Source organism: Pongo abelii, chromosome 3, assembly GCF_028885655.2.
Source record: "Pongo abelii isolate AG06213 chromosome 3, NHGRI_mPonAbe1-v2.0_pri, whole genome shotgun sequence".
Classification (NCBI taxonomy): Eukaryota; Metazoa; Chordata; class Mammalia; order Primates; family Hominidae; genus Pongo; species Pongo abelii.
Genome location: NC_071988.2, coordinates 115,757,540 through 115,785,149, shown reverse-complemented (window position 1 = coordinate 115,785,149; position 27,610 = coordinate 115,757,540). Strand labels below are relative to the sequence as shown.

The 27,610-nt window shown below is 39.7% G+C and overlaps 1 protein-coding gene across 12 annotated transcripts in view; it reads left to right on the top strand.

Annotated features, from left to right (window-relative positions):
- HPGDS (hematopoietic prostaglandin D synthase) overlaps positions 1-27,610 on the top strand; it is a 106,641-nt gene that overhangs the window by 52,295 nt on the left and 26,736 nt on the right. For 7 of the 12 annotated variants that reach the window (XM_054554192.2, XM_063723533.1, XM_063723532.1 and 4 more), the window contains 2 exons: positions 13,928-14,090; positions 14,599-14,740. In XM_054554192.2, the coding sequence (XP_054410167.1) occupies positions 14,608-14,740 (133 nt within the window). In that variant the 5' untranslated portion in view covers positions 13,928-14,090; positions 14,599-14,607. Of the gene's footprint in view, positions 1-5,291; positions 6,524-13,927; positions 14,091-14,598; positions 14,741-27,610 lie in introns of those variants that run through there. The other 5 variants (XM_054554193.2, XM_063723537.1, XM_063723536.1 and 2 more) reach the window with 2 other exon arrangements.

The following is a 27,610-nucleotide window of genomic DNA, read 5'->3' as shown; positions in this document are numbered from 1 at the left end:
ATACCTTAAGTTCTAGGGTACATGTGCACAATGTGCAGGTTTGTTACATAGGTATACATGTGTCATGTTGGTGTGCTGCACCCATTAACTCGTCATTTACATTAGGTATTTCTCCTAATGCTACCCCTTCCCCATTCCCCCACCCCACAACAGGCCCCGGTGTGTGATGTTCCCCGCCCTGTGTCCAAGTGTTCTCATTGTTCAATTCCCACCTATGAGTGAGAACATGCGGTGTTTGGTTTTCTGTCTTTGTGACAGTTTGCTCAGAATGATGCAAAACCAACTTTCAGAATAAAATGGTGAGCAAAAACCTGCTTAGGAGAAAGAATTTAGGTCTGAAATTTGCTTGATACTTACAGTTAGGCCAAAGAAAGTTGGATAATCCTGAGAAAATGTCAGCAAATGATTGTAACTTGTTTCTTTTCTTTCACTCTAGTAATCTATATTTTGGAGTCAATCTCATGCAGTAATTAATTGCAAAGGCTCTGAAGGCTGACTACTGCATTCAAATATTGGATCTTCTGCTTCCTAGGTTTGAGACCTTGGCAAATTAAAATCTTGAGTGAGTACAAGGTACACGATAAACTCAAATGTCCGTATTTGCTATTATTAGTCCTCTGTGGAGTCCTAGAAATTTTCTGACACCTTCTTATTCTCCAAAATTTTGTTTTTCTAGACTTCATGAGGAAAACACACCTCTTCAGATTAATCTGTTTTTGAGATATAAGAAAATTCCAAATATACAAATTCCTTTAATAGGTATGTTTTGGTTGCCTCTTCTTGATAACTGCTAGGAAGACACTTTAATCTCACCAAAAAAAAAAAAAAAATTCTCTCTAAATTACACTTTTGTTTGCATTTTCTTAGTACCTATAAATAGTAAGTCCATCCTGTGACCTGGGATTATCAGAATGGGTGGCCTTCCTTTGATCTGAGAATCTTGCCTTTCTTGCTGACTTGGGGACAAAGATAACTTGTGCACCTGTAACTCTCAGCCCATGAGCTCTGTGCCTTTTTGGACTTAGTTTTCATTCAGTTATCATGTAAGACAGAGAAATGTCTTCAGGGGGAAAATTATGTCATGAAATAATAGAGTAGGAAGTGACTTCAGAGGTCACCAGGACATCTCTTTTCTTTTCCAAGAACTGAGGTTCAGAGAGGAGACATGACTCTTTTGGGGAACACAGGACAGGGCACAGGCAGAGGTGGGACTTACTGCACAGTCCTTCCTCCTACAGTACAAGTTGTAATGATACAGAGGTGACATTAATTGATTCTGGAAAAATCTTGAAAAACAAATTAACTTAATGCTTATTTTCTTCATTCTTGACAGAAGAAAAAACATGAAATCTTGTGAATGAGATTCAAATGTCTGAGGAATTTTCTATCTATAAATGGTTTCATGACAAGGCCCAGTCAGTTATGCAACTACTCTCAAGGGTGCATGCACCATTTGTGATGTTGTTTTGTAGACATTCAATGAGGTAATACAAGACAAGTGCTTCGTTCAATGCTTGGCCCACAGGAAATACTTAATGAATTTTAGCTATTTATATTACTATTATTTGCCTACATATAGGAATCCCCTTTTAGCCAAAAGGCTAGGTAGTGAAAGATTTGCTCATAATCTTGGATATAATTACCATATCATTCTTCACAGTATCTGAAGAGGCAGACAAGAAAAATAGCATTATCATTATTGAAATCTGGGAAAACACAGACAGTAAAATATTTGCAGGCATGTTTCAATTACTCAAGTAGGTTAGAAGCAGAAAAACATATTCTTTATTTCCTGTATTTTCAACCCCAGGTTTAAATACGTCAGTTTTACATGTTTTTAGTTTTTCAAATAGCTAACTATAAAAAGGAAAACTGTTTTATTAAATAAAATATACAAAAGTAAACCAGACCACTCTAGAATCTGAGCAAAGGAAGTTTTGTGGGCTTCTCCTGGACACTGCCCCCCTTCCCCATCAACAGACAAGCTAGAAAAGGAGAAATAGGTTTGTTTGAACACTTCTCTTTTACCAAAATAAATAAAGAGGAACAAATACATGAGCCGCATTTAAAAAAAAAAAATTGTATGTATTTTTCCATTACTTATCGAGCAACTGCTTGCTAAGCGAGGCACTAAGTGACTTAAATGCACAAACTCATTGAATCCTTTCAACTCTGAGTAGAATGATTTTTATCATCACCATTTTACAGATAAGGAAACTAAGGGAGCTGCCTAAAGTCCCAGAGCTTGCAAATAATGGAGTGGAGATTCCTCTAAGTGGTCATGATTCCAGGATGAAACTCTTTAATCACTACCTTGTATAGTCACATTACTACACAGGTGGGCAAATAAAGAAAACAAGGACGGAAATGGACTATGATTTAATGTTGGATTTTTAACAGCAGTTAGGAATTTGCTAATTCAATACCACAGGATTAAAAGTTTTCCAACTAGGAAGCCCCGGAGAAAATGAAGACATATTCATTAAATTATAATAGGCCTTTAAATGACTGTGTGCACATGACCATACAACTTGACACATTTATTCACGGGTATTTCTCATGCAGTCCAGTCTGGATGCACAACATGCTCCTGAAGAGTGTGTGGCATGAAGAAATCACTGCCCTGGAGAGCAGGGAACTGAGAGGTAACAATCCATGAGGGGTTTTCACTTTGCCCTTGCCCTTTTCCTCCTCCCTATTCCAGTAGACACTTGGCTCCATGCTCATTTCCTCAGAAGAGGATGAAGCAGGGTGAAAAATGAAAGTTGCCTGACAGCTACTTCTCTTTCTGCTGTTACTGCCCAAACCCAACCACAGAAAAGGAAAGAATTCTTGAGCATAGATTCTTCAAGGGAAACGATTTTCCCTTCAGGTGAACTGCTAATAATATTAACAACTGCTCTCAGTCATGGATCCCTAACTATGCATTAGGCACACTTTGAAGCACATATCTGTGTACTCATTTAATTCTCTAAAAGCCTATGAGGGAGTTATTACTAATATTGTTAGAATGCTCCATGAAGATTTGTTTTGTCTAATTTTATTTAGTGCTATATCTCTATTTATTTACTTATTTATTTTTGAGATGGAGTCTCGCTCTGTCGCCAGGCTGGAGTGTAGTGGCATGATCTCGGCTAACTGCAATCTCCACCTCCCGGGTTCAAGCGATTCTCCTGCCTCAGCCTCCCACGTAGCTGGGATTACAGGCGTGGGCCACCACGCCCAGCTGATTTTTGTATTTTTAGTAGAGACGGGGTTTCACCATGTTGGCCAGGATGGTCTCCATCTCCTGACCTTGTGATCCACCCACCTCAGCCTCCCAAAGTGCTAGGATTACAGGAGTGAGCCACGGCGCCCAGCCTTATTGACTGCTATATCTCTAGTGTTCAGAACAATACCTGACAAAGATTTGGAACAAATAAATATTTATTGTAGAATCAATCTCCATCTAAAGGTGAAGGAATTTAGGCACAGAGAGATTAAGTTACCTGCCCAAAGGCCCACAGCTGGTAGAAGACTAGGAGAGTTAGGGCATCCCCACCTGGGCTGGGAGAAGAGACAAGAGGATGGGAAAGCTGTGCTTCCTGAGTAGAGGAGCCCTGGGACCCTCTTGTGCCTCCAGGGAGGTGGCAAGACCACAGAGAAGAAGTGGCTCTGTTGGATACCGGGCAGTGGAATCTCAGGTAGTGTTGTGACTAAACCGCCACACTGGGGCAAGAAGGTAGCAAAATGAGGAGGCCATGCACACAAGGACAATGGATGCCTCTAGAGCAGCCTCTGTTGATCGGTGACCAAGAATCAAGTGGCTGCTCCTTCCCCAATCCTTGATGTGTTACTCTGCTTTCCTCCAGCCATAACAACTGGTCGTAAAAGAGAAAATTGTAATACAAAATGAGAAAACTGCTATTTTTTGTATATTTGATTTTTTTTAACTGAAGCAGTCTCGTATTATACATAGGCAGCATTATGTAAGGAAAAATATTAAATGTGTCATCAGAAGGCCTAGGTTTTAATCCTAGCTTGTCCCATCAAAAACTCGCAGGCAATTTACCTAATTTCCCTATGTCTCAGTTTCCTCATTTATAAAAATAGGGATTAAGAACCACTGAGGTCCCTAGAAGAAAACCTAGGCATTACCTAGGCATGGGCAAGGACTTCATGTCTAAAACACCAAAAGCAATGGCAACAAAAGCCAAAATTGACAAATGGGATCTAATTAAACTAAAGAGCTTCTGCACAGCAAAAGAAACTACCATCAGAGTGAACAGGCAACCTACAAAACAGGAGAAAATTTTCGCAACCTACTCATCTGACAAAGGGCTAATATCCAGAATCTACAATGAACTCCAACAAATTTACAAGAAAAAAACAAACAACCCCATCAAAAAGTGGGCGAAGGACATGAACAGACACTTCTCAAAAGAAGACATTTATGCAGCCAAAAAACACATGAAAAAATGCTCACCATCACTGGCCATCAGAGAAATGCAAATCAAAACCACAATGAGATACCATCTCACACCAGTTAGAATGGCAATCATTAAAAAGTCAGGAAACAACAGGTGCTGGCGAGGATGTGGAGAAATAGGAACACTTTTACACTGTTGGTGGGACTGTAAACTAGTTCAACCATTGTGGAAGTCAGTGTGGCGATTCCTCAAGGATCTAGAACTAGAAATACCATTTGACCCAGCCATCCCATTACTGGGTATATACCCAAAGGACTATAAATCATGCTGCTATAAAGACACATGCACATGTATATTTATTGCGGCACTATTCACAATAGCAAAGACTTGGAACCAACCCAAATGTCCAACAAGGATAGACTGGATTAAGAAAATGTGGCACATATACACCGTGGAATACTATGCAGCCATAAAAAATGATGAGTTCATGTCCTTTGTAGGGACATGGATGAAATTGGAAATCATCATTCTCAGTAAACTATCGCAAGAACAAAAAACCAAACACCGCATATTCTCATTCATAGGTGGGAATTGAACAATGAGAACACATGGACACAGGAAGGGGAACATCACACTCTGGGGACTGTTGTGGGGTGGGGGGAGTGGGGAGGGATAGCTTTAGGAGATATACCTAATGCTAAACGACGAGTTAATGGGTGTAGCACACCAGCATGGCACATGTATACACATGTAACTAACCTGCACATTGTGCACATGTACCCTAAAACTTAAAGTAAAATAATAATAAAATAAATAAATAAATAAATAAATAAATAAATAAATAAATAAAAAAGGTGATGCATATACATTTTTATAAAAAAAGAAAAAGAATCATTGAGGTGAGGATAAAAAGATTTTTTTTTGAAAATATAAGTTAAAGCTGTCAAAGATAACAAATGCATTGTGTTAATTTTGTATAGCTCTCACTCCCATCCCATTTGCACTTGATTTTGACACACATGTATCCTTTTTTGGTGGGTAAAGGGCTACACTTGCGTCTTCTCTTTTTACAGACTAGTATTTACATTTATTTTCATTTCAAAATTAAAAGCACTTTAGAAATAAGAAATATTACTTGGTTGATAGGTTGCTATTGTTGCCTGTGGGAGTAATTTTCCGGAAGCTGAAAGCCAGCCGGTCATTGAAATGTTTCATGGATGATCCTCAGGCTCAGTAAGCCCCAGGCAGGCATTTTATTGGATCTTGTCACTGAGCTGTTCTAATACTACAGATGAAAATAATTCCTGCACTAAGAAGTGAAAAAATAAATTTCTAAAATGTCTAGGCATTTGTTACTAAATTGTAAAAGGATCACAAACAAGATGAATTGGAAACTTCTACACCAGGTTTACTTTAAACACTTTGGCTTTTCTGATAAATGAGAGTAAATGAAATAAACCAGCAGCAATGCAAATTTACAGTCCTTGCAAAAATGTGAACTATAAATTAGGGTCATTCTATCATCAGATGTATATTAGTGGTCATGACGTGCCTGGCACTCCTCTTAGAACTGAGGAGACACTAGTGAAAAAGACAGTGAAGTGCCTGCCTTTACAGAGCTTACGTTCCACTGGGAGAAATCAAAAACAAACAAGTGAAATACACGGCATTGTTAGACACTGCCTCGAAGGAACATACAGCAGGTACAGGAGAGACTGTTTCTAAAATAGGGAAGCAAGTCATGTGCACATCTGCAAAGATGATTTCATTACGTTCAGGTTTTCTTATTCTCCAGGAGCCTATGGCATAAGACTAAAAATAAGTGAACATGTAACAGTGGGCATACATATGCAGCTATAACTTTGACTTTACCTTGTATACAAATGTGTTGGGTTATTTATACCCAGATATCCTGTATAACCAGCAGTCTTTGCAGGCTTGAACTGCCTGGCATGCATGTTTTATCTAAGAAAAGAAGGAAGAGCGTTAGGTGGAAGGAAGTTGCGTGTCCTCTCACTGGCTTGTGATTATCACTTACTCATCATATAAACCCAAGGCACAATCATATACCCAGGGATACAAGACACTGCAGACTCCCGAGAGACACGACACAGGTAAGTCATATTATTCAACTCCACATAGATAAGAAATGAGATATGCTTTACTCTTTAGAGTTTTTATTATTCTCATATCCTGTTTGTGACTAACTCTCTTGTGAGCTATTTTCATGATGGTGCTCACTCTGACCTTGTCTTACCCAGAGCCTCTCCATATATGCGAATATGTGAAAATCAAATAGTCATTTTTAAGAGAAATATAGGTACAGGAGATTTAAGAAGATCTCTTCAAGTGCATTTTAACATAGAAAATATAATCAATGCTAGAGGAAAAATCTTGTCTTAATCAGGTTTTGTTACTACTTCCAGAATTTTCCCAAGTGGTTCTTCAATCACTTGGATTGATGGAGTAGAGAATATTATCTCATGGCTTTTCAATTTCTTTCCTTTGCTTTAAAGTTTAAGAATTTTACTGGTAATATTTTATATTATTTTAAGGCACATTTTGTTGAAGCATCTCTATGTTTTGAAAAGAATTGCATCCTATCATCTTTTGGCTTCAGAGATAGTTTAAGGGATTTACCCCAGGCCAGGAATTTCAACTCACAGCTCCCAAAGGATATTTCAGTTATTCCTCTTGCTTTGGCTTTAATGTGAAACAGCCACTTAAAATGACATTTAGTTGATATTTGATGAAAAAAAAAAAAAAAGAACTTTCAGCTTGCTAATTCAAAGTTAAACATCCAGTGCTTGATTGAAATCAATATCTTACTCAGTCAACAACAATTCTTCTATTTCTCTATTGTCCTATAATTTAACTCCAACCTGGCAACTTTTCCAGAACTGAACTTGAAATGCCCAGGGACACTGTGAAATGAGGGAGATTAACATTCTTTACCATCAAATGTTAGGGGTAATAAAAAGCTGTTTTAATGTCAGTATATGCAAGAAGTTCCCATGTGGACAATAGTATCTCACATGATTGCCGTCTGAATCCAATTTTTACATTTCAGAACACCAGGGTCTATATAATAGGAGTGTAAACATGCTCTAGGCCATTACATTTTGTAGAAGTTTATTGCTGGGCAAGTTAAGATCTACATCTTAAACTCAAAGAAGAGCTATAGCAAATTCACAAATAATCTTTGTTTTTATATCTCTAACTCAGATTATTGCACAATTACTAAGCACGTAAAAAACTGTGTCTGGAATGCCCAGATATGTTTGAATTCTTGATGTCTCTTATTTAAGAGTAAGAGCTTAAGCTGGCTAACATTTTGTATTGAATTGTAGAATGGTTAATACTTAATTCCTTATTTTTAAGTTTTCTATCCAACAAAATTATTCCAAAAGTTCTCTTTTTTGAACTAAAAATATTTTGGCTGAAGTCTTTATTAAGATGTTTAGTATAGGCATTGGATATTGATTAGAATGTGTTATCAGAGAGTTGAAAATGGATTGTTGTCATCTTTCTGGCACAGAGACTAGAATTTTTGAGACTATTTTTTACTGTGCTTTTACAGCAATATACAGAATAGTATATTGTTAAATTGTTTTATTATAAAAGTTTGTAATTTTTTCAATGATTATGTTAAAATTGCCTCTGGGATTGAATTAATCAGATGAAATAAATCAGCATTGTATTAGTTTTCACGCTGCTGATAAAGACATACCTGAGACCGGGTAATTTATAAAGAAAAAAAGGTTTGGCCGGGCGCGGTGGCTCACGCCTGTTATCCCAACATTTTGGGAGGCCGAGGCTGGCGGATCACCTGAGGTTAGGAGGTCCTGGCCAACATGGCGAAACCACGTCTCTACTAAAAATACAAAAATTAGCTGGGCGCGGTGGTGGGCGCCTGTAATCCCAGCTACTGGGGAGGCTGAGGCAGGGAGAATCGCTTGAACCCGGGAGGCGGATGCTGCAGTGAGCCGAGATTGCGCCACTGCACTCCAGCCTGAGCGACAGAGCAAGACTCCGTCTCAAAAAAAAAAAAAAAAAAAAAAAAAAAAAAAAATTAGCCGGGCGTGGTGGTTGGCGCCTGTAATCCCAGCTACTCTGGTGGCTGAGGCAGGAGAATCGCTTGAACCCGGGAGGCAGAGGCTGCGGTGAGACGAGATTGCGCCATTGCACTCCAGCCTGGGCGACAAGAGCGAAACTCCGTCTCAAAAAAAAAAAAAAAAAAAAGGGTCCGGGCGCGGTTGCTCATGCCTGTAAACCCAGCACTTTCAGAGGCTGAGGCGGGCGGATCATGAGGTCAGGAGATCGAGACCACCCTGGCTAACACGGTGAAACCCCATCTCTACTAAATATACAAAAAAAATTACCCGGGCGTGGTGGCAGGTGCCCGTAGTCCCAGCTACTTGGGAGGCTGAGGCAGGAGAATGGCGTGAACCCAGGAGGTGGAGCTTGCCGTGAGTCGAGATCACGCCACTGCAGTCCAGCCTGGGCGACAGAGAGAGACTCCATCTCAAAAAAAAAAAAAAAAAAAAAGAAAGAAAAAAAGGTTTAGACCGGGCACAGTGGCTCACACCTGTAATCCCAGCACTTTGGGAGGCCCAGGCAGGCGGATCACAAGGTCAGATGATCGAGACCATCCTGGCCAACATGGTGAAACCCCATCTCCACTAAAAAATAAAATACAAAAAGTAGCTGTATGTGGTGGCGCACACCTATAATCCTAGCTACTTGGGAGACGGAGGCAGGATAATCGCTTGAACCCAGGAGGCAGAGATTTCAGTGAGCCCAGATTGTGCCACTCCACTACAGTTCCACATGGCTGGGGAGGCCTCACCATCATAGCGGAAGAGGAAGGGATGTCTTACATGGCAGCAGGCAAGACAGAACCAGAGCCAACTTAAAGGGGAAATCCCTTATAAAATCATCAGATCTCGTGAGACTTATTTACTACCATGAAGTCAGTATGGGAGAAACTGCCCCCATGATTCAATTATCTCCCACCAGGTCCCTCCCATGACACGTGGGAATTAAGGGAGCTACAATTCAAGATGAGATTCTGGTGGGGATATAGCCAAACTATATCAAGCATTATATAAAGTAAAAACAAGCTACAAGAAAGAAAGGGAAAGAAAGGAAGTACCCAAGATAGTACTTTAGAAAACACTGTTATTTCCCATGTAAAAGAGCTTATTTCCTAATGCATATATTAATATTAAAAGTTAAATCTTCTGCAGTGGATAGCTATGTTCATATGAGTTTATATGTGTAAGTTTCTATCCAGGGTATTTATTAGTCATTTATTTATGTGTTCTTTGATAAACCGTATAGGTTATTTTTCAAACAGAATTCTAAATGAGCTTTTTATCTATCTGCTGAATTAGTAACTTTACACGGTATACTTTGGGGTGTAAGGAAGTCAGTGGTTAATTTTAGATGCAAAGATCTTTAGACGTAAAGATCTTCAAACACAATCAGCTTTTAAACTTCATGCTTCTGTATCATTTCAGGAAACATGCAGTTTTCTCTACTTGAGATTCTTAACACAATGACAGTGGAAGGGTTCAGAAATGAAGCTAACAGGAAATAAGGGACCAGAATGATATTGCAGTTTTGCTATGCTAGTCAAATCATACCAAGATAACCTAGATGTTATTTCTATGTACGATAGAAAGTTGGGGTCTAATTGTGCTTATTTTCCCTCTATTGTCTCAGAACCATTTTAGTCTAGTTTCTTTATGTCCTCACTCTATGTCATGTCTGTCCTATATATGAGGTTCTGTTTTAAGACAATGCACCTCTGAACAAATACCGCATAACAAGGCTTTTTAATCTAAGTCTCGCTATCTGGTACATCAGGTCTTCCTCTTCTGTTCTCTTTTTTTGTTTGTCTTGGCTATTTTGGTCCTTAGCATTTCCGTTTGAAATCTAGGATCCAGTTTATCTGTAGAATCTCTCGAATTTTAAATATAGACAGTCATTTTGATTGCAAATGGATAGCTGTGTCGCTCCTTTCCTACTACTTACAAATGTTATTTATTATTGTCTTACATTATTGAATTAGCTAGGCTGTCCAGCATTATGCTGAATAGTAGATGCCATAGTGGGATTCTTGTTATTCCTGACATTAAAGAAAATGCTTTTATTGGTTCACCATTATATATGATGTTTGCTATAAGTTTTTAGTAGAGACTCTTTATATGGTTAAGGAAGTATTCTTCTATTACTAGTTTGATAAGAGGTATTTTATTTTGTTGTTTTTTCATTTTGCTAAGAATTTTGATCACAAATGAGTGATAATGTTATAAAAGCTTTTTAAAAGCATTTAGTATCTATTGAAATGATAGTATGTTTTATGATAATTCTCTTTCGTTTTTTGAGAGAGAGAGTCTCACTCTGTCGCCCAGGCTGGAGTGAAGTGGCGCAGTCTTGGCTCACTGCAACCTCTGCCTCCCGGGTTCAAGCAATTCTCGTGCCTTAGCCACCTGAGTAGCTGGAATTACAGGCTCACACCACCACACCCAGCTAATTTGTATATTTTTTTGTAGAGACAGGGTTTCACCATGTTGGCCAGGCTGGTCTCAAACTCCTGACCTCAAGTGATCTGCCCGCCTCGGCCTCCCAATGTGCTGGGATTACAGATGTGAGCCACTGCACCCGGCCTGATTTTTCTCTTTAAATGTAGTTTATTAAACAGATGGATGTTCTGATATAACATCTTGTATTCCTGAGAGAAACAGAAAATATAATTATGCAAATAACTACAGAAATGTCATGTAAAAAGTACAGCTTCATTAATGAGTTACAACTGTTGAAAGAATATTTTAAAAGGAAAGATAAGCATTTGTTAGCTGCTATTGGGCCTCTGCCAAATCTTAGACTTCAAGATATTTTTGCAGAGAAATATAGATAGCTACCAACCTATGCTGAGAATTTTTAAATGTCTTCTTTACTTGAGTGAAATACAATATAAAATAGCATGATTTTGAAAATTAACAATAATCAAAAACAATCACTTTGTTTTCATGCAGAATTCAACAGGTGGACACTGGTATCTATGTGGTAATTGACTGAATGAGAAAAGGTTATATGTTTAACTTTTAATGCAGTTAACTTTTTTTTCTTTTTTTGAGACGGAGTCTTGCCCTGTCCCCAAGGCTGGAGTGCAATGGCACGATCTTGGCTCACTGCAACCTCTGCCTCCCGGGTTTCAGTGATTCTTCTGCCTCAGCCTCCTGAGTAGCTGGGATTACAGGTGCCCGCCACCACCCCCAGCTAATTTTTGTGTTTTTAGTAGAGATGGGGTTTCACCATGTTGGCCAAACTGGTCTCAAACTCCTGACCTTGTGATCCGCCTGCATCGGCCTCCCAAAGTGCTAGGATTACAGGCGTGAGCCATGGCGCCCCGCGTAATGCTGATAACTTTTAATATTATAGGGAGAAAATATAATTTCTTCATGCTGTGGAAACATTGAGTATGCCAACAAAACCAATAAAAAGTTTTATATAGAACGCTTTTCAAATAGAAGCTGCAGGCTGGGCACAGTGGCTCACACCTGTAATCCCAGCACTTTGGGAGGCCAAGGTGGGTGGATTACCTGAGGTTGGGAGACCAACCAGAGACCAGTCTGGCCAACATAAGTGAAACCTCATCTCTACTAGAAATAGAAAAATTAGCCAGGCGTGATGGTGCATGCCTGTAATCCCAGCTACTCAGGATGCTGAGGCAGGAGAATTGCTTGAATCCAGGAGGCGGAGGTTGCAGTGAGCCCAGATTGAGCCATTGCACTCCAGAATGGGGGACAGAGTGAGACTGTGCTGCAACAAAACAAAACAAAACGAAACACCGAATAGAAACTGCAACTAATAATCAAACTTTTTCCACTCTGTAGGCTTTTTAAAATTGTTTTGATATTTAAAACAAATAGGTCCAGGAATTATAACAATTATGCTTTTCCTGGATAAGAATAATCTCTTAATTATTACATTTTTTATTTACTATTTTGGTGCTCTTAGACCTTTTCCACTATTTATTTCTAAGCTCAACATTTCTAAGTAACCTGGAAAACAGTTCTATTGTTCTGATGGGCATTTCATTTAGTATCCCAAATTTGAACTCCTTTATATGTATAGTTCTCCCTGAAAGAAATTTGTAGCTGTAAATCATGGAATTCTTATTAGTTTAGTCAATTCTTGTCTCTTTCAAGGACATTTCCCCACATATCTATACACGTGGTGAGTGCTACATCTCAGTTGGGTGGGGACTGGATGGGCTGATGCCAACTGGGCAGGAATGATTGGCAGTAGCTCTCTCGTTTTAGCAAGGAGCACCAACTTCACTCCACAACATCTGGACACAGAAGCCAGGGCCAGAAAAAATGGTTTTGCTAGGAAGTACCATCACCATCACTTCCTGAACCTGGGAGCTTCTAGATAGGCAACCAGTTATTTCCAGGTCATCCTCTTCCCACTAGACTCCAGGAATATATAAACTTAAAGTCAAGACTTGGCAAGCTAGATTTTTATGATTCGCATTTAACCTTTTATGTGATGTGATTTCTTTCTTTCTTTCTTTCTTTCTTTCTTTCTTTCTTTTTCTTTTTTTTTTTTTGAGACGGAGTCTCACTCTGCTGCCCAGCCTGGAGTGCAGTGGCATGATCTTGGGTCACTGCAACCTCCGCCTCTGGGGTTCAAGCGATTCTCCTGCCTCAGCCTCCTGAATAGCTGGGATTACAGGCACGTACCACCACATCTGGCTAATTTTTGTAGTTTTAGTAGAGATGGGGTTTCACCATGTTGGCCGGGCTGGTCTCGATCTCCTGGCTTCAGGTGATCTGCCTGCCTCGGCCTCCCAAAGTGCTGGGATTACAGGCATGAGCCGCCGCGCCTGGTCTGTGATGTGATTTTTGATGAAACTTTGTTTTGAGGCTTGAGCCCAACTTTCCTTTTTATCTAATTAGTATTCCATTAATATTCTTTAAAAACTTTCTTCATAGAGAATAAACTATTTAAACTCACCACTTTAAATAAATAATCATTATATGCTTTTATTCATTTAGTTACCATAATTATTATTTATCTTTAGTGTGCTGTATTCATAGTGTTTATTCTTGACTACAGAATGAGATCAAAGTCATTATTACTAATGCTAATGATTAAGTTTGCCATTGTGCTATATACCTTATATGTATTACCTCATTAATTTACAAATCCATGTTAATATCACTATTTATAAAAAGTGGTCTTTGAAATTCAGGGAGATTTTAACTGGCCAAAGCCCAAATTCAAAGAATTGAATTTCGAATGAAAACATTTCTTTCTCAGTTGTTTGATCTTACAAAATTAAAATACATTCCACTACAAGTGCTTAAAGTCATTAACCATTTATAAACAATGAAAATGAAAAGATACAGATCACTGAAAACCCATAAGATTATAATGACTGAATTTGCCGGTATTAGCAAACGTTTTGAAATGTAAGAGTACTTGGCTTTCTTCCTCTACAGAGGGAATGAAGGAAGAAGATTGTCCCATCTCCGCAGAGGTCTCGAGATGGGGTGTGTTTTGTGGTGCAAGTAACCCAGTAAAACCAAGTAGCGTGGATGTAGTCGGAGGGAACCAGAGGGCAGTGTTTCCCTAGGCCTTGGATGCCTAGTGGGAAAGCCACAGGTGAGGAAAGACAGGCAAACACAGGTTGGCATGGCACTCACATTCCTCTTGCATGTGCCCAGCCCTTGGCTGTCCTTACCCAGATGTCCTCATAAACTCTGAGCTGTGTCACAAGGGCAAACAAAACAGGCAAAATATCAAATATTACACATTATCAGTGACTAAAAGCAGGGCAAAATCATCTTAAAGTGGGAAGTTTTTTTGCTCCATGCTCTGAAGGTTGGGGTGTAGCTACCCTCTTAATCTGAATATTTTTATAAATAAAGTTTGAATTTGGTTATTTCACTGTAATGTTCTAACTAGTGCCAAGAGAGAGTCATGATCTGATTTCAACCAAGTTTCCCCATATGTAATTAGATAGTGATTTATAATTTTGGTTTTGAAATATCCTCTAATGTCTCCAGTTATCTCAAGAGATGCCATGAAGTTTTCCAAAAAATTCTGAAGAAAAATATTGAGACATCTCTAGAGGGCTCTTAAAATAATCCCTCCCTTTTTCTTTTTCCAGAATTGCACCATGCCAAACTACAAACTCACTTATTTTAATATGAGGGGGAGAGCAGAAATTATTCGTTACATATTTGCTTATTTGGACATACAGTATGAAGACCACAGACTAGAACAAGCTGACTGGCCTGAAATCAAATCAAGTAAGTAGCACAAATAATAAATGTAGGAAAAATATGCTTTCAGAACCTTTTGTTTTTCCTCAGGGAAATGAAAAAAAAAATCAAGGTTTTCAGAGCTCATGTAGCTTTAAATTGAGGAGCAGCAGTTCAGACTAAATAAATGCTGCGTGATCAAGCAAATCTCCTATTAGAGGTGAAAACACAAAACTTACAGAAAGAGAATGTAAAGGTAAACCAGTATAAAGCTTTATCAGATGAGAAGATGAGCTGAAATAAACATGAGACATTGTTTGTTTGTTTGTTTTTCTATTTTGTCACTGGGATAGCTGAAGTGCACAGAGTTTAGGTAATTTTTCCAGTTTCACGACCCTAGCAAGTACAACTGAGTTTCAAACCCAGGTCAGTTTAATACCAAGCTCAAGCTATTTGTACTAGACAATGCCAAAACAACACTACTATGATAACAGGCATATTAACAATGAATTGCCCCAGCCTTTGGAAGCATGAGTTCCTTAAAAGTCATTGCCCTTACAACCATTCTTTTTCTTAGCAGAGACCTCTTCTCTGGTGAGACAGTGTATCTTATTTCTTATTCTTATGATACTTTACCATTAATATCCAAATGTTTATTCCGATATCAGAATTTACACATGGGATTTTAAGACAGTGACTATATAATAGGTGAACATTACTTTTATCCACTAATTAATTAGACCAAGATGGATAGAAAGGTGCAGATATTACATGTAATAAATTTTGCTTGTTAGCTTTGAAATATAAGTTCACCGAGTGCCTCATTCCCTATTCTACCTGAACTTTTCATTGTTATTGAAAATGGAATTTCTGTATTTTCTTAATATTTCCATAGATTTTCAGAGTTGAAAGGAATCTTAAAATTCATGATGGTTAGGATATAGTTTAAAATGTTTTAATAGACAAAGACACAATGTAAAATTGTCTTAAAAACGATAGAAATTTCATTTACACAAAACCCCAAGTGGGTATCATGATTTTGCTCCATACAGTTGTCAAAGATTAGGCTTCTTGTTGATCTGCCACCCCTTGGTGTCTTATTGACACAGTGCGAGATAGCTCACGGCTCCTTCCATATTGTAGCTCAGAGAAAGTGTGAAAGAGGGAGGGGACACACCCCTTCCTTTTAACAGCATGACTAGAAAGTTGCATACGTCACTTGGTAAGCCCAATGGTCACATATTACTACAAGGAGAATTGAGAAATGCTGATTTAATTGTGGATAATCATTTGCACAGCTAAAAATCCAGAGTTTTATTACTCTAAGAAGAAAGGAAAGAATAGGTACTACTAAGGAGCAGTTTCTATTACAAATCTTATTTGGTCTCATCTGCTATCCAATTTAGCAGTGCTCTCTGGTGCTTGAAACCTGCTATGACACTCCCTCTGCTAGAACCTAGAAAATCTCCAGTCAACACATTCCATCATTGGATACTTTTATTAAAATATTCTCCTGGACAAACTTGGTAAATTGCACATGAGAGTTTACATTTTCTCTCTTTAAAACGTTTTTTCTCTCCTTTAATAACACTGAAGTACTTTAAAAAAGGGCAGAAGTCCATAAGGACAAAGAAATAAAGCTTGAATGTAGATATGATAGCGCACAATTCTGGAAGCTAAAAAGCAGGCCAAAGAATGGTAAAGTGACTTAGTAGGCCCAAAGTTCAAACATAAACCTTGAGGAGGAGAAGGCAAGCTAAATCACCAGAGATACAGAAAAAGGCTCATGAATTTGTAGTAGCAGATAACTCCTCTAAAAGTTGAGCTGACAGAGGATTGACTGGAAAAATGTTGATGGAGAATTTTTCTTGACCCCTTTGTCAGACTTGTGATGGGGTGCCCCATTTACTTGGCTCACTGCACTCAATCCCTTGTGGGAGGGAGCACGTGAGCAAGCGAGCATGGGATCCAGCTGACCACTTTGGGTGCTGGCAGGAGCAAGCTCTGTGTGGGCCCCGCAGCAGCACCCAGGTTGGGGTGCCTGCGACCCCTGAAGCCCCAGAGGGCATGTTACAATGCTCTCTTAGCCCTGCCATCCGTGGACAGAGGTGTGTTATCAGCTCAGTGGGCCTCTTGCCTCATCACATGGGGTGGCTGCCCTCCACCAGCAAGGGCAAAGGGCCAGTGTGACAGCCTTTTTTGGATCCCTGTACTTGGTGGGTCCCCGCACTTGGTGGGTCCCAAGCTGTTGTCCAGCGTCCAAGAAGAACTACGTTGTCCAGACACTTGAAAGACGGTGAAGGCAGAAAATTTTATTAAGTGATGGAAATGGCTCTCAGCAGAGAGGGGAGCTGGAGAGAGGACACGGTGGGCAGGTAGTCTTCCCCTGAAGTCAAGTCATCTCTCCTGCGAAGTCCAGCTATCTCTCTGAAGTCAAGTCGACTCTCTCCAGCTGAGCCACTTTTCTTTCCTCTACCGAGTCTGGGGTATTTATAGGCACAGGATTGTGGGGCGGGGTGGGCTATAGGTAGTTTCGGAAAAGGCAACATTCAATTGGTAAAAAAGCATTATTCAGAAAGAACCAATCAGGAGACAGTGGGCAAACGGGAATAGATTTTCTTATGTGGGCCGCAGGTTTCAGGCTTTTTGGCTTGAAGGTGGGGTTTCACTGGGGACCTGCTGCTGTCTGCCTAGAATTTCTCTGCCTCCTGCCTCTATCAATGTGAAGAAGCACTGTGACCACCATATCCCTTCTCGTCCCTAGAATAAGTGTGGAGGTTACTCTCGGGGGAGGATATACCAGAGGCTTCTGGGACAACAGACATGTCTTGAGGACACAATGCTATAATAAAGGTGGGATTCAATGGAAGTATAGAAACTAAATGGTGAGATCCATAGCACCTTTCCCCTGCTCTACAATCAGAAGGCTACAACCAGGCTAATATTCCTCGAGTAGAAATTCCTCTCTGGGGAAGCTGATCAGCTCAAGTTAATAAATGAATGAGAGTTTCTTAATGAAACAGCCCAGCCCAATCTGTTGGCAAGCCCCTCCCATGCACACTGAGCTTACAGGTAGTTTTTATTTCTTTGCCTTTTAAGACATAAATGGCAATCAAAAATCAATAGATATTTGAGAAAAATCTAACATAAAACATACCTAAACAAAGAAGCAGAAAAAAAAAGCAACTCTGAGGAAACCAAGATGATTTAGCAAGAAAAAAAAAACCACTTCAAACATTTTTTAAAATCCTCAGAGAAATAAGAGAAGATATTCTATCCATGAAACAAGAACACTGTAATAGCAAACTAAATATGGCCCGAGAAGGACTCTGTACTACTATATTTGAGTCCCTGTAGATGAACTGTAACCTAACTTAGTAAGTAGACAAGATTAAAACCTAACTTAGGAATATGCACCTATAAGAAGAGCTGAGTCTTGGCCAATCCCAGCAGCCACACTTCAACCACTCATATACTGCTGAGTGTTCAAACTGTGTTCAAGTAAGGCAAACTCTGGGCTGTAACCAATCCAGTTGTTTCTGTACCTCGCTTCCGATTTTTGTATGTCACTTTACTTTTTCTGTCTATAAATTTGTTCTGATCATGAGGCCTCCCCTGGAGCCTCTGTGAATCTGCTGTGATTCTGGGGACTTCCCAATTTGCAAATCGTTCATTGCTCAGTTAAACTCCTTTAAATTTAACTCGGCTGAAGTTTTTCTTTTAACAACAGGGTGCTGTCAAAAGAAATGTTCAAACAGTTCTTGAAAATTAAAAATATGATACAAACACATCAATAAAATGACAAAAAATAAGGATATTTTTCCCAAAAGTACAAAAATAGGACAAATAAATTAAAAATAAAAGAAGAAAGAAAGGAAACTTGAGGCTCAGTTTAGGAGGTCCAACTTTCAAATAAAATGCTGGAAAGAGAGAACAGAAAATAGAAGGGAGACTAATTTTGAAAGATATTCCTTATACAAAGTTGAGATCTGTCTTCTTATAGCTTTCATAGATTGGTCTTGGACTTAATAATTTTAATCCATGGAGAACCAGATTACTCCTTCTTTTACAATCAAATATTTAAAGAAACCTAGTTTCTTTAAAGACATCATAGAAAAAAAAGCTATTGCTGAGTGGTTAGTTCAATAAAAATGTGCTGAGTGAAGATAAAGGTCTTTGGCAGAATTTGTAATCGGTTCCCATTTAATTCATGCATCTGTACCTCTACCTACATAACAAATTTTGGAACTTCCTTGTCAGTTTCTCTGATTATCATTGTGAATTTTAGTCCAACTTTCCCATCCTTGACTCTACTTCTTGATTTAGATGTCATTTTTCCCTGGACTATCTGAGATTTACAATCACATCCAGGTCCAAAGGACAATTCACTTTTCTTCCTTGAGTGCTCATTTATATTCCCTGATTTGCATTTTTTCACCACTCAAGTAGGTATCCTCCAAACAAGTTCCTGTTACTGTACATCTGCCATTTAAGGTGTGATACCTATGGAGAACACAGTGTTTAAGGTACAAGAACAGCACAGAGCAAAATGGGACCATCATTCCTGTCACAAGACTAGAAATCATTGTAAGACATTTTACCAAGATCACTGTAGTTATTTTGCCAGCCACATCACATTGAGGCCTCATATTCAGTGTAACAAAATTCCTTAATGCTTTTTAAGATTTAGAATACTCCCATTGACACCTCCGACAACACTGGTATTATTATTATTTTTTCTGGAATCAAATGAAGGACTTAGCATTTGCCATCTTAAATGTCTTCTTGTTAGATGCAGCCCAATGTTCCAGTTGTGGGCAGTTATCCAAAGGTGGGCCCAAACACTTCCAGTAGCTAAAAGCTCACTATCTCACAAGAAAACACATTCTGTTGTCAATGGCTTTAATGCAAACAAAATTATTCTTCATCTGCCCTTTATTCTACTACCCTTTGATTCTAGTTTCACATTTTAGAGGTAGTCAGAATAAGTCAAATTTTTCTTCTATTTGATAATTCTGTCCTATTTGAGGTGGTGATGTTCCACTTAGCTAGTTTTATCTCCTCCAGGTGAAGAGTGCCAAGATTCTTCAACCAATCGTCAAAAAAATAAGATTTTCAAATCTCTTACTAATTTGGAGACTATTCTCTGAGCTTGCTCTGATTTTTAATATCTTTCTCAAAACACGGCTCATAGAACTAAGAAAACAGCTGAGCAAGGGTTCCAAGTGACCTCAGTGTGAAGCCTACCTTTACCAGGTGTGTGACCAGGGCAATTTATATAACCTCTTAACTTCATCCCTTCATTTATAAAATGAGATAGTTATCACCTACTTCATAGGGTTGTTGTAAGTAAAAGAAGACCTAATGGGCATGCTAAATATTTAGTACAATGCCTAGCACAAAAATAACCCCTCCCTGACGAAAAAATTAGGCATTTTGATTCCTTCTTGTTCACATATTTTGCTTCAAATAAGGCATCCCAACTCATGTCAATTTCATTTGAGACTTTGTTTTGCTCACTGAAGTATCTCAGGCACCAAAAATAGTAGTTGGGACACTCATTACTTAAAGGTAAGTACTTAAAGGTATTTTTATTCCGGATGTGAAGTACAGTTCTCTTATAGTTATTTAGGTGTGCATATGAAAGATACTTGAAGGAGATACACAAAGTTGATTCTAGTAGTTGTATGACTGCTAGAGACATCAGAGTGTGACTGGCACTTTATTATTTTCTCTCTTTTAAAATAATTTTATGTCCGAAACTAAGGCACTGGTTGGGAAAGTTGTGATCAATACACATGGCAAAGTATTATGTAGTCATTAAAAAGATGATGTTTCATTGATTTAGAAAGATGTTTAAAAGATACTGTGAAATGAAAAGTGATTTACAAAACATTACATGCATTATAATTTGTTTTAAAATATATATGGGAAATCAATTAAAATATTAAAATGGTTAAAACTATGTGGCTGAATTATTTTTATTTATCAGTTTATAATTTTTCTATAATAAATGTATATTACTTTGTGACAAAAATATAATAGGTTTAGATAAGAAAACAGTAGGATTTACAGATAAAATATTAATATGGTATCTGCTATCAGTCTGTCCAATATTTGTGCAAAAATGCTTGCTGCCTTGCTATACATTTCAAATAGTCCCTCATCAAAATGAAGTGGGGCTTCAAAATTAATGACTAGAGGTATCTGACACTCATCTCCTCAAAGAAGGATCAAAATAGCAAGTAGATAACCACACATCTAATAGAGCATCTAAGAGAGAAGACTGGAATTCAGCTGGGAAGTAATGGGAAACCTCTGAGGCACAGAAAGAAAAGGAAGCGAAGCAGCTGACGTGGCTGGAATCAGCTTGGAGCCAGGAGGGACTCCCCATTGTGGGGAAAAGGTAAGAGAGATATCCCCAGTGCTCCACATTTACTCCGCAGACTCCTGCAATTCTAGCCATGGGAGAGCCTCCCTGGGCCTTATGGTCCCTGATACTAGGGTAGGGAGTGCCTGGAGTCCATGTGAGAACATTGTTCCAGAGAGGAAGTTTGTTCTGTGTCCTACACACCCCCTGAGACCCAAGTAGCTGCATCACGGTGCCACTTGGAGAGCTAGTCCCTACCAGATTATATCTTGCCCTGGAACCCAAAAGCCTGTGCATCTCCACATCCCTGGAGCCCTGCTGACATCCCCCCACAACAACCCAGAGGGCTGCAGCATTGCAATGCTGGCTTCACTTAGTGTTGTGGCTGGGTCCCCAGCACTTTAGCCCATGTAGTGTCCCAAACCTTTGAGAATAGACAGTGTAGCATACCAGAGAGGCTGCTGCTGTAACACAGGAAGCTAAAGCATGCACTCTCCAGAGTCTGAGAGCTGCCTGCCTGGGGCTGTTGCCACAGACAGCAACCATACCTTCTCTAGTATCAGGGCCACAATGTATCTTCATGCACCTTTATGAAGCCTGGGGACCAGCTCACCAATATGCCATTCCAGGACCTGAGGAGAGTACTGCCACACTCATCACCACTAGCATTTATGTGCACCATCTGGGGGCCTGAGGACCAGCCCACCCCACCCACTACCACTGCCACTGGCACCCAAGCACATTATCCAGGGGTCTGGGGATCAATGTGCCCTGCCTGCTGCCACTGGTGCAAACATGCACTCTCAGGAGACCTGAGGACAGGCCTATCTTGCCTGTCACTGCTGCTGCCAATTCCTGAATGCATTGTCCAGTGGCCTGAGGATCAGCCTACTCCACCAGCCACCACCAGTGCTTGTGCACATCATCCAGGGGCCTGAGGTCACCTGTTCTGCTTGCCACTGTCATTGGGACTCACAAGCATTGTCTAGGGGGCTGGATCTGCCTTACCCAGCACTGCTGGTACCAGTGCATCCCATTCAGGGGCCTAGGAATCCACACACCCAGGCCACTGTAGCCACCACTAGTGCCTGAGGATGAGTCCACTTGGCATCTCCCTCCTGAGCAAAGCCTCACCACAGCCTCCACTAATAACTACAGCCTAAGCCACTGAGAAACTCACAGACACCACTGACTCTGACTATAGCTGAAGAAATCATATGAAGACTACATTATTGCACCTACTTAGAATCAAAGCTAAAGTACCCTACCCAACCAACACTATAGATACATCTATAGGAAAAAGGCTTTCCCTACAAAAATCAATCCATAAAACTGAAAGGAGCGACTATTATACCAGATGCACAGAAATCAACATAAAGACACAAGAAATATGAAAAAGCAAGGAAATGGGACATCTCCAAAGGAACCCAATAATTCTCCAGTAACCAATTCCATAAAAAAGGAAATACGTGAAATGCCTGAAAAAGAATTGACAATAATGGTATTAAAGAAACTCAGTGAGATACAAAAGAATACAGATAATACAAAGAAATCAGGAAGACAATGATCTGAATGAGAAATTCAATATAACAGATAGATATTACAAAAAATATCCAAACAGAATTCTGGAGCTAAAGAATTCAATGAATGAAATAAAAAAAATACAACTAGAGCTTCAACAATAGACTAGATCAAGCAGAAGAATTTCTGAACTTGAAGACAGGTCTTTTGAAATAACCCAGTCAGACCAAAGAAAAAAATAAAATAAAAGAATGAAAAAAGGATGAAGAAAGCCTGCATTACATCATTTGGGAAACCATAAAGCAACCAAATGTTTGAATTTGGGGATTTTGGGAATTCCAGAAGGAGAAGAGATGGACAAAGGCATAGAAAACCAATTAACAAAATGATAGTTAAAACTTCCCAAGTCTAGCAAGAGATTTAGACTTCCAGATACATTAAGCTCAGGTATAGATTCAACATTAAAGTCATTAAACATTAAAGTCAAACTGTCAAGTTTGTCAAGTTGTCAAGTTTGACTTTGTCCTCAAGGACAAAGAGAATTCCAAAAATAGCAAGAGAAAAGTGTCAAGTCATATGTAAAGGAATCCCCATCAGACTAACAGGAGATTTCTCAGCAGAAATTTTACAGGCCAGGAGACAATGGAACGATATGTTCAAAGTGCTGAAAACAAAAAACAAAAAACAAAAAACAAACCTGCCAGCCAAGAATACTATGACCAGCAAAGCTATCCTTCAAAAATGAAGGAGAGATCTGTTCCAAGATGGCTAAATAGGAACAGCTCCGGTCTGCAGCTCCCAGCGTGATTGACGCAGAAGACGGGTGATTTCTGCATTTCCAACTGAGGTACCTGGTTCATCTCACTGGGACTGGTTGGTCAGTGGGTGCAGCCCATGGAGGGCAAGCTGAAGCAGGGTGGGGCATCGCCTCACCCAGGAAGCACAAGGTGTTGGGGGATTTCCCTTTCCTAGCCAAAGGAAGCTGTGACAGACTGTATCTGGGAAATTGGGACACTGCCACCCAAATACTGGGTTTTTCCAATAGTCTTAGCAAATGGCACACCAGGAGATTATATCCCGTGCCTGGCTCAGTGGGTCCCATGCCCACAGAGCCTTGCTCACTGCTTGCGCAGCAGTTCGAGATCGAACTGCAAGGCAGCAGCCTAGCTAGGGGAGGGGCATCTGCCATTGCTGAGGCTTGAATAGGTAAACAAAGTGGCTGGGAAGCTCGAACTGGGTGGAGCCCACTGCAGCTCAAGAAGGCCTGCCTGCCTCTGTAGACTCCACCTCTGGGGGCAGTGCATAGCTGAACAAAAGGCAGCAGAAACTTCTCCAGACTTCAACATCCCTGTCTGACAGCTCTGAAGAGAGCAGTGGTTCTCCCAGCATGGTGTTTGAGTTCTGAGAATGGACAGAGTGCCTCCTCAAGTGGGTCCCTGACCCGTGAGTAGCCTAACTGGGAGACAGCTCCCAGTAGGGGCTGACTGACACCACATACAGCTGGGTGTCCCTCTGAGATGAAGCTTCCAGAGGAAGGATTAGGCAGCAATATTTGCTGTTCTGCAATATTTGCCATTCTACAGCCTCCGCTGGTGATGTTCCGGCAAACAGGGTCTGGAGTGGACCTCCAGCAAACTCCAACAGACCTGCAGCTTAGGGACCTGACTATTAGAAGGAAAACTAACAAACAGAAAGGAATAGCATCAACATCAACAAAAAGGACATCCACACCAAAACCCAATCTTTAGGTCACCATCATCAAAGACCAAAGGTAGATAAAACCACAAAGATGGGGAGAAACCAGAGCAGAAAAGCTGAAAATTCTAAAAATCAGAGCACCTCTTCTTGTCCAAAGGATCGCAGCTCCTCCCCAGCAATGGAACAAAGCTGGATGGAGAATGACTTTGACAAGCTGACAGAAGTAGGCTTCAGAAGGTCAGTAGTAACAAACTTCTCTGAGCTAAAGGAGGATGTTTTCACTCATCGCAAGGAAGCTAAAAACCTTGAAAAAAGATTAGATGAATGGTTAACTAGAATAAACAGTGTAGAGAAGACCTTAAATGACTTGATGGAGCTGAAAACCATGGGATGAGAACATCGTGATGCATGCACAAGCTTCAGTAGCCGTTTTGATCAAGCGGAAGAAAGGGTATCAGTGATTGAAGATCAAATTCATGAAATGAAGTGAGAAGAGAAGTTTAGAGAGAAAAGAGTAAAAAGAAAAGAACAAAGTCTACAAGAAACATGGGACTATGTGAAAAGACCAGATCTACATTTGATTGGTGTACCTAAACGTGATGGGGAGAATGGAACCAAGCCGGAAAACACTCTTCAGGATATTATCCAGGAGAACTTCCCCAACCTAGCAAGACAGGCCAACATTCAATTTCAGGAAATACAGAGAATACCACAAAGACATTCCTCGAGAAGAACAACTCCAAGACACATAATTGTCAGATTCACCAAGGTTGAAATGGAGGAAAAAATGTTAAGGGCAACCAGAGAGAAAGGTCAGGTTACCCACAAAGGGAAGCCCATCAGACTAACAGCGGATCTCTCAGCAGAAACTCTACAAGCCAGAAGAGAGTGGGGGCCAATATTCAACATTCTTAAAGAAAACAATTTTCAACCCAGAATTTCATATCCAGGCAAACTAAGCCTCATAAGTGAAGGAGAAATAAAATCCTTTACAGACAAGCAAATGCTGAGAGATTTTGTCAACACCAGGCCTGCTTACAAGAGCTCCTGAAGGAAGCACTAAACATGGAAAGAAACAACCGGTACCAGCCACTGCAAAAACATGCCAAATTGTAAAGACCTTCAAGGCTAGGAAGAAACTGCATCAACTAATGAGCAAAATAACCAGCTAACATCATAATGACAGGATCAAATTCACACATAACAATATTAACCTTAAATGTAAATGGCCTAAATGCTCCAATTAAAAGACACAGACTGGCAAATTGGATAAAGAGTCAAGACTCATCAGTGTGCTGTATTCAGGAAACCCATCTAACATGCAGAGACACACATAGGCTCAAAATAAAGGGATGGAGGAAGATCTACCAAGCAAATGGAAAACAAAAAAAAAGCAGGGGTTGCAATCCTACTCTCTGATAAAACAGACTTCAAACCAACATAAATCAAAAGAGATAAAGAAGGCCATTACATAATGGTAAAGGGATCAATTCAACAAGAAGAGCTAACTATCCTATATATATGTGCACCTAGTACAGGAGCATCCAGATTCATAAAGCAAGTCCTTAGAGACCTACAAAGAGACTTAGGCTCCCACACAATAATAATGGGAGACTTTAACACTTCATTGTCAATATTAGACAGATCAATGAGAAAGAAGGTTAACAATGATGTCCAGGACTTAAAGTCAGCTCTGCACCAAGCAGAACTAATAGACATCTACAGAACTCTCCACCCTGAATCAACAGAATATACATTCTTCTCAGCACCACACCGCACTTATTCCAAAACTGACCACATAGGTGGAAGTAAAGCACTCCTCAGCAAATGTAAAAGAACAGCAGTCACAACAAACTGTCTCCCAGACCACAGTGCAACCAAACTAGAACTCAGGATTAAGAAACTCACTCAAAACTGCACAAATACATGGAAACTGAACAACCTGCTCCTGAATGACTACTGGGTACGTAACGAAATGAAGGCAGAAATAAAGATGTTCTTTGAAACCAATGAGAACAAAGACACAAGGTACCAGAATCTCTGGGACACATTTAAAGCAGTGTATAGAGGGAAATTTATAGCACTAAATGCCCACAAGAGAAAGCAGGAAAGACCTAAAATCGACACTCTAACATCCCAATTAAGAGAACTAGAGAAGCAAGAGCAAACACATTCAAAAGCTAGCAGAAGGCAAGAAATAAGTAAGATCAGAACAGAACTGAAGGAGACAGAGACACAAAAAACACTTCAAAAAATCAGTGAATCCAGGAGCTTATTTTTTGAAAAGATCCAAAAAATTGATAGACTGCTAGCAAAACTAATAAAGAAGAAAAGAGAGAAGAATCAAATAGACACAATAAAAAATGATAAAGGGGATATCACCACCGATCCCACAGAAATACAAAGTACCATCAGAGAATACTATAAACACCTCTAAACAAATAAACTAGAAAATCTAGAAGAAATGGATAAATTGCTGGACACATACAACCTCCCAAGACTAAACCGGGAAGAAGTTGAATCCCTGAAGAGACCAATAACAGGCTCTGAAATTGAGGCAATAATTGATAGCCTACCAACCAAAAAAAGTCCAGGACCAGATGGATTCACAGCCAAATTCTACCAGAGATACAAGGAGGAGCTAGTACTATTCCTTCTGAAACTATTCCAATCAATAGAAAAAGGGAATCCTCCCTAACTCATATTATGAGGCCAGCATCACCCTGATACCAAAGCCTGGCAGAGACACAACAAAAAAAGAGAATTATAGACCAATATCCCTGATGAACATTGATGGGAAAATCCTCAATAAAATACTGGCAAACCGAATCCAGCAGCACATCAAAAAGCTTATCCACCAAGATCAAGTTGGCTTCATCCCTGGGATGCAAAGCTGGTTCAACATACTCAAATCAATAAATGAAATCCATCACCTAAACAGAACCAAAGACAAAAACCACATGATTATCTCAATAGATGCAGAAAAGGCCTTTGACAAAATTCAACAGCCCTTCATGCTAAAAACTCTCAATAAATTAGGTATTGATGGGACCTATCTCAAAATAATAAGAGCTATTTATGACAAACCCACAGCCAATATCATACTGAATGGGCAAAAACTGGAAGCACTCCCTTTGAAAACTGGCACAACACAGGGATGCCCTCTCTCACCACTCCTATTCAACATAGTGTTGGAAGTTCTGACAAGGGCAATCAGACAGGAGAAAGAAATAAAGGGTATTCAATTAGGAAAAGAGGAAGTCAAATTGTCCCTGTTTGCAGATGACATGATTGTATATTTAGAAAACCCCATCATCTCAGCCCAAAAT